Here is an 8424-nt window from a genome sequence, read left to right as displayed (position 1 = left end):
GGTTTCTTTGCTGCTTTTACAGATCCAGACTAACACTGCTACCCCTCTGACACTTGACAAAGAACAGACTCCTTTACAAAAACACATTGCAGAATACACATACAATCTTCAAAGGAATGTTCTTGGAAGCCAAAAACAATCTATAAGGTAGGTAAGGTTTTATGTTATTCATAAAATGCTTCAGTAGAGTTGGAAGACAAAGTACAGGAGCTCTACATTAAACAAGACTTAAAAGAATTTCACAAAAAGACTGTTACAGAGATCATGTTTGACTGCCATCACCCAAAGAAGGAACAACATTAAGTGAATAAATGTACTCTTAGTAACTGAGTTGTTGATTCTAAAGTTTATCTAGGAGCTCTCTATGCACATTAGCTAAAGAGACATTTTATGTAACATGAAACTAAAGTGGTCACATAAAACTACATTAAGGGTATGTCTGTACTACCTGCCGGATCAGCGGCCAGCTATGCTCGATTTATTGCGTCTAGTCTAGATGTGGTAAATTGACCCCCGAGTCTTCTCCCATTGACTCCGCATGCACCTCTCACCCTGGTGGAGTACCAGAGTCGACAGGGGAGCGTCAGCAGTCGACTCACCAAAGTGAAGACACTGCAGTGAGTAGATCTAAGTACATCGACTTCAGCTAAGTGAATAAAGTTGCATAACTTGGATCGATTCCGCCCCCCAGTGCAGACCAGGTCTAAGTTACTTTGAGAGGCCACCACCTCTGAATGGCTAGTTAAGCCCAAATATGTTACATATAAAATCCAGTTGTTCCATATCCTTACCACACAGACATCTGCCTGTTTACATGAACATGTAGGGCTGATTAACAACTCGAGCTGAGATCGAAGTTTCTCATCATCCCCAAGAACCTGATTGAATTTCTTCACAAAATCTTGTGCTTTTCCGGGATCTGGAAGGTTTTCTATATTATTAAATAAAATTGAAACATAAGATAAACTTACAACTTGTAAGTCAGCACTATTTAATTATTTCAATATTTGTAATCATGCAAACTTCAGGTACACTATAACAACTATTTACAGAACAAATTAACACACTCACTTGCTATGGTCATCAGCTTTCCAAACATGGCACTACTATTTGCTTCCGACTGGGGGAGAGAGGAAAACAAGCATCAGTGATGTTCCCTACAGGTAATATGCTATATTACACACTTCATTTAATCTGTCACTACTTTTATTGCAGCCTTATCCATTCTAATTTTTTAGAGTAACAGACAAAAAAGAAAGTACAATGGTATTAATAACAAGTGTTACACTAAAAAAACTGCAAAATTAATAGGTAGCATACAGTCTGCCTTTTATAATAAGACAGAACTACAACAAGACACTGAAACATGATAAACCAAACATAAATTTTCACCTTCAGTTTCAGGATACAGCCTATACGGAGAATTCAAGCAACATCCTATCCTACTAAAATATCATTTGAACTCTGCTTTAACATGAAGAAATTATAATTATTTTGATATTGCAGCATTTTTCATTTAAGAATCTTAAAACACTTCATAGTGATTTAAGCAAAAGGTAGAAACTGACGATAAAATGTTACATGTGACTTTTTGACTCCTTAAGAAGTTTTTAGTTGGTAACAGAAACTCATGATAAATCATGTAGATCCCTATAGGTGAAACAGTTAGTTACAGAAAGTGATTTTTAAAATATCTGCTTTTTATTTCTACTTAACGAAAGACCAACATTTTGTGAGTGTAAACCAAAACAGCAAAATAACACATTAAGCAAAAAAAATTAGCTCAATGTAAATTAGCTCTAATGACAAAAGAGTAAGTTTTTAAAAACCGTACAGTGGGCTGCTTATGCAAGTCCAATAATTCTCGTACATGACTCCTAAGCATATTCTGGCACTTCCACATCTCATTCAGTGCTCTGTGAAGGGGAAGGAAAAAGAATGACAATCACGTTCCTTCAAATGCTGTAAGAATGCGCTAGTTTTATTGAGCTAGTAAAGCATATGCTTATTATTATTAGCTGAGCTTATATTTTTCACATCTACAACATCTGTCAGACACTAGAAAGGCATTGTAACAAATGCTACACTATCTGGGGTTACAAGTTTCAAGCATAGTGGACTAGATTTTGTTTCATATATAACAACGTAATCCAGAACATCTCCATTGATTTCAGTGGAGTTGCTCAAGATTCATACTGGTGCAACTGAAACCAGAACCTGGTCCAATATCTTTGTCAGAGCTTTCAACTTCCACAAAGCCTTAAAAAAATAAAATAAATAAATAAATAAATAAATAAATAAATAAAAAAGTCCACACCAAGGAAACTTCCCTACCTCAAAAACAAACATCACTCCCTCCTCCTCCCCCTCCAAAAAACTAAAATAGAATTAAGTTTGTTTCTTATAAGAAAAATTTTTTTCAAAGAGAATATTTTAGTTAAAAAATATTAAAATCTCTAAAGTAGAAAATGTGAAGCTATGGTTCCTAAGCCCAACCCTAGCTCTGTCCCTCTACCTGAATTAATCCTTTAACCAATGTCCTCCCAAATATTTTTCCCTTCTAAGACAAATCAGTCGCACTATACTACAAAACTTGTCTACAAAAGACAAACTCACATCAGACTCAGTCCTCCACTATATCACCCTCAGACTAATATACCAAGATTATAACATTTGGTATCAGTTATGACATACAAGCCAGAGACAACACCATCTCCCTACTGTCCATTCACCTATATCCCATCTGCTCTAGACAAGATATTACAGAATGCCCCATTCTCTCACACACAAAAAAAACTGAAATAATATTCTCCACATTCACACAGGCCACAGATTTATTTGCATTCTGTTCAACTTACACATTGAATAGACAGAAGTCTCATAATACTAATTACCCATACCGAAAACCTTAACTCTTTTAAAAGCCATACTGCAGCCCTAAAATTGTTACTAAATTGATGTTTTGAATTTTGTTCAAGTACATCTTTCTTGCACATTACTTTCAATCTTGCAACCACTTAACCAATCTTATTCAAAATAACTGAAGTCAGAGTTTGTTACTCTTGATTTAATGTTTTCAGTGTATTTTACAATTGGATCAAAATACCCCCTAACATCAAGGCATCCTGTTTTATTGTAGTTATCCATCTGGAATCAGCATTTAAAAATATGTGTACTTAAAATACTTTGAAACTACAGTTGCAAACAATATTGGTAATTCATTATTTATTATTGTATTGTTCATTTTGTGATAGCACAGTGTGGGATCTGGATGACAAATGCTGTACAAATACTATGGAGGACATGGTACCTGCACAGAGAAGTTTCCAATCTAAGAAACAGTTAAATAAATAAAAATTAGTTAGTTAATTTCACCAGCTATTAATGTCTAAATCCAAAAGGAGTTAGAGTTCTCAAATTACTTGACTAACAAGAACCTCAAGTCTTGTCATTACCAATACTTTGACTATGAGCTAGCAATAAAGACTGATCATTTTCTATTAAAAAGCATATGCTGGAAAAGACTCAAAAGAAAGATGTATTTTAAGAGCATCTAAGCAGCCTACTTTTCTACCTCTACTCACTTGACAGCATTTGGATCCAAGCTAGCATATAAATAATACAAGCATTTCATTCTCTCTTCTGTTTCCAAATTGTGTGGGACAAGATACTGGGCAAAGATTTTCTCTACCAGTAACCTGCAGAAAAGAGAAAAAGTTAAAATAAATTTTTAATACCGTACATTTCCAATGTCATCCATAACATTCAGATTAATTGTAAAACAGAGATCCCGACCTCTTGAGGTCTCTTGTAGCCCTATATTTCTAAGATTTTAAGCTATACTGGCACTGGAACCTTTTCCAGCCTAAATGTATAGAAGAAAGTAGTAACTATCTGCCTTCCACAGGTCTCCTTCCTACTGCTATTGGAAAGGTGTGAAAGAAATGCCCAGATGAACTCTCCCCCATTCCTTCAGATGCCAAGAAAAATGGGCCTTAATCACTCATGATACTCTCCTTTCTCCTTCTAGATTCTTCTAATAACTAGTCTCAGGATCTATCCTTGTCACCATTCTCAGTTAAAGGGGAACAGGAAGAGTATGCACACCCATAGAGTAAAAAACACAAAAGAAGAATACAATAAGAAGCTGAAGAAAAGGAAGAATTAGCAAAATGTCTCAAAAGGTAAGGATAGTATTTAAGAAACAGAAACATAATGTATTTAAAACTGCTGATATTTCTAATAAAAAAAACTAATGACAAATAACACTGAAAAAGATGGAGGTAAGCATACACCAAGATATACTTGAGAAAAAAGAGTGAAGGGAAAACAAAGTGGGCAAAGTTAAATTTCTCAACTTTTTTTTAATGGAAACTTTGATTAAAGAACTTCACAGTAAAGTATTTGCAGTTTATATGATTATATGTAAATAAAATACAAAAACATGCACTGCACAACAGATAAGCTTTAATCATACAGTGATATAACTGCATACCAAAAAATACATTAAAAGAACATTTTTAGGGTTGCAAAGTCAAGCTCTAAAATGTTAGGCAGTGACAAAATTAAGGCTGTCTATGTAACCTTCATTCTGCGTGTGTGATGATACACATATGATCACATACTATTTCCCTGTTTCCTCTCCAGTTTTATTCAGTGCACAGGATGGATAGTGCTCAAGGACTGAGACAGCTGTGCAATAACTCTTTTTATCCTCCTCATTCAGTGTGGCCCTGAGAGTTTTCACAGAAGAGGAACAGAGTCACAGAGGAAATTACTAAAATTTGCATTTACACTAATCTGAGACACACAGGGCGTGATTTTCAGAAGACATAGCATTTTAATAGTACTCTATAAGCTTAAAGCACTGTACAAGCATTAAGTCAAGCCCTGCAACACTAAATTTGAGGGTTATGGGTAAGTATTCTTACATTCATTTATAGATGGAAAAACTGAAACAAGACAGACAAAATCATTTACCACACCACCAAACAGCAAGTCAGGATTGGACCTCAGTGCCTTTTCAGCCCCAGTACAGGTTCATCCCACCAAACCACACTGCTCTACTATCAGAGGGGATGAGAATTCACAGCTGTCATTGACTTCAGCACCTCTACAAATCAAGCCACAATTTTTTTCCAAGTTGGGCACTCAGAAAATAAGGATCATACAACTAGTAGGCACCTGGAAAAATGCTGGTCTAAATTATTTGCCCAGCATCACAAAAGGAATCTATGGCAGGAACAGAAACCTAATCTCCTCAGTGGCATTCAACTGCCTTAACCATGAGAAAATTCTGTGACAGACTGACAATATCCTGTATTATCCTGAACAAACCTTACAGAATTAAGATAAACTTTACTGAATGAAGTTTAATCTTACTGAATTAGGATTAATACCTTTGGAGCTCATTGCATTGCAAATGCAAATGTTTATGTACTATTGTGAGAGTGTATGGAATTTAGCAGAAAAACAAGATTAATGAAATCAGTGGAAAGTATTAGGAACTTCAAAAGTCTTTTTGGAACAATACGTATAAAGTGGATTTCTTTCGGAAACACACTGAGGTGAGGGGAATGCAAATTCTCTCTCTGAAGCCAACCTCTCCTCAGGGTATACTACCTACCTGCTCCTGGAAACTCCAGTTCAAAGACCCCTGAGCTATATAAAAAGGGAACTGAATATGTTATGAGGGTGCTTGTTCTGAGCTGAAGCCACAAGAATGCCCCTAGGATGAGGTATTAAAAGACTGTATTTGCCAGAGCCCATGTGAGAGTTACATGAACTCTGGTAAGCTTATTAGCATAGGTTTCAGAGTAGCAGCCGTATTAGTCTGTATCTGCAAAAAGAAAAGGAGTACTTGTGGCACCTTAGAGACTAAATTTATTTGAGCATAAGCTTTTGTGGGCTACAGCCCACTTCATCGGATGCATGCAGTGGAAAATACAGTAGGAAGATATATATACACACAGAAAACATGAAACAATGGGTGTTACCATGCACACTCTAACGAGAGTGATCAGTTAAGGTGACATACATCCGACGAAGTGGGTATTCACCCACGAAAACTCATGCTCCAATACATCTGTTGGTCTACAAGGTGCCACAGGACTCTTTGCTGCTTTTACAGATCCAGACTAACATGAGTACACCTCTGACAGTTAAGGTGAGCTATTACCAGCAGGAGAGAAAAAATCTTTTTGTAGTGGTAATCAAAATGGTCCATTTGCAGCAGTTGACAAGAAGGTGTGAGGAACAGTGTGTGTGGGGGGGGAAATAAATATTAATTTGCAAAATGGACACCATTAAATTAGGCTTAAATAAAGACTGGGAGTGGATGGGCCATTACACAAAGTAAAACTATTTCCCCATATTTATTCCCCCCTCACACACACACTGCTCCTCACACCTTCTTGTCAACTCCTGCAAATGGACCATTTTGATTACCATTACTGCTGGTAATAGCTCACCTTAACTGATCCCTCTCATTAGAGTGTGTATGGTAACACCCATTGTTTCATGGAAGATACATATATACACAGAGAACATGAAACAATGGGTGTTACCATACACACTCTAATGAGAGGGATCAGTTAAGGTGAGCTATTACCAGCAGTAATGGTAATCAAAATGGTCCATTTGCAGGAGTTGACAAGAAGGTGTGAGGAGCAGTGTGTGTGTGGGGGGGGGAATAAATATGGGGAAATAGTTTTACTTTGTGTAATGGCCCATCCACTCCCAGTCTTTATTTAAGCCTAATTTAATGGTGTCCATTTTGCAAATTAATATTTATTCCCCCCCACACACACCGTTCCTCACACCTTCTTGTCAACTGCTGCAAATGGACCATTTTGATTATCATTACTGCTGGTAATAGGTCACCTTAACTGATCACTCTCATTAGAGCGTATATGGTAACACCCATTGTTTCATGTTCTCTGTGTATATATGTATCCTCCTGATGTATTTTCCCCTGCATGCATCCGATGAAGTAGACTGTAGACCATGAAAGCTTATGCTCAAATAAATTTGTTAGTCTCTAAGGTGCCACAAGTACTCCTGTTCTTATTAGCATAGGTTCTTTTATTATTTTTAATATGTTTTCTCTGTAATATTCTTTACCTTAAGAATAAAGTAAACGTGCTTAGAAAAAACTGCATAGTAACTTATGTCTGTAGCAATTACACTGTTATCGGTCTCTGAAGAGAAAGCAAGGAGGTATCTTTGGGCAACCTGTCTGCACTGGGAACAACAAGTGAAGGCATGGGAACTGTTCAACCAGAAAGTATCCTGATCAGTAGACAGAGAGATGCATTTCTCTACCCAAGAGAGGCAACTGCTGTGGAGCTGAAAGCCAAGAATGGCTGCCCTCGCTGAATCACTGATGGGAAACTACAGGTGCAGTTGCCATGACGTGACACACACTTCTTCTTCTTTCTGTTCCCTGCCTCATTTATTCTACAATTCTAATTTTTGCAACAAGTGAGGCAAGGGGTCTACAGACAACCACCTCATTCACTAGGCAACACTGATTTATTCCCTGCACACTATCCATCTTGTGCACTGAAGGAGGCATGGGTCCCGCAAAAAAAAAAAAAAAGTACCTCATGTAATTAAAGACTATTATTATGCATACCTACGAAAGCAGAATTAAGGTTGCATAGAGAATGATGGATTTTAGCAGTCAGTCTTAGCAACGTTCACTGACCCAACCCCCACCACAAAGACCCAAAAACTGAGTATAGGAGGGAAAAAAAAGTACCATAGTCTGTTTCTAAGCAGTAGTCAGTCAGTTTAAGAAAGAAAAAGCTAGCCATCATCTCAGATCTAGCTTCAAGTCTACAATTTAGGGCTAGATTAAAAAAACCTGATCATCCTAAATAGCTTAGAGCAAATAATCATTAATTGGGGTGCTGGAGGGGGGAGTGTTGAATTAATTCCAAATCTATTTGCAACACTTGCAGCACTAATGAGGACATCATTAGTATCTTCTAACAACTTCCTTGGGATAACCGTACACTTTTGTTCTTTAGAATATTTCTTATAGCTATACAATTAAATTTATGAAGGCTTAAGTTGACTCACTTGTCATCAATGCTATTCTGATAATATATGTGCAAAAGTTTATCCTTTATCCAGCTCACTTTCTCTGCAGCATCTTTGCCAGCCTCAGCATGAAGACAATACTTCTTGTATAGCTGGGCAAGCCCCATCATAGCTTCTTTTCTTACTCGCCACTTAAAAGAAAAATATGTTTATTAAATATCTATCACAAACACACAATATATACTAAATGCAATGAAGTGAGAAAGACAAAGTTAACAGACAGATGCAGTAAACACTCAACTTTAATTCATGGAAGCAAACGGAACAGAACAATGGTTCATTTAGTTAGGTATTACTGTCTCCTACATAATGATCTAC

General features: G+C 36.7%; 1 protein-coding gene across 1 annotated transcript in view; it reads right to left on the bottom strand.

The window, feature by feature from the left end:
- Window positions 1–8424, bottom strand: part of PDS5A (PDS5 cohesin associated factor A) — a 187266-nt gene that overhangs the window by 73801 nt on the left and 105041 nt on the right. The window contains exons 11-15 of the mRNA XM_075066510.1: window positions 8086–8237; window positions 3585–3698; window positions 1835–1916; window positions 1072–1120; window positions 792–931 (exon numbers count right to left, since the gene is read on the bottom strand). Of these exons, the coding sequence (XP_074922611.1) occupies window positions 792–931; window positions 1072–1120; window positions 1835–1916; window positions 3585–3698; window positions 8086–8237 (537 nt within the window). The remainder of the gene's footprint in view (window positions 1–791; window positions 932–1071; window positions 1121–1834; window positions 1917–3584; window positions 3699–8085; window positions 8238–8424) is intronic.

The sequence above is a fragment of the Chelonoidis abingdonii genome, chromosome 5 (assembly GCF_003597395.2).
Source record: "Chelonoidis abingdonii isolate Lonesome George chromosome 5, CheloAbing_2.0, whole genome shotgun sequence".
NCBI lineage: Eukaryota > Metazoa > Chordata > Testudines > Testudinidae > Chelonoidis > Chelonoidis abingdonii.
The sequence above is the reverse complement of the archived record's forward strand: the minus strand, read 5'-3'. Positions and strand labels throughout refer to the sequence as shown.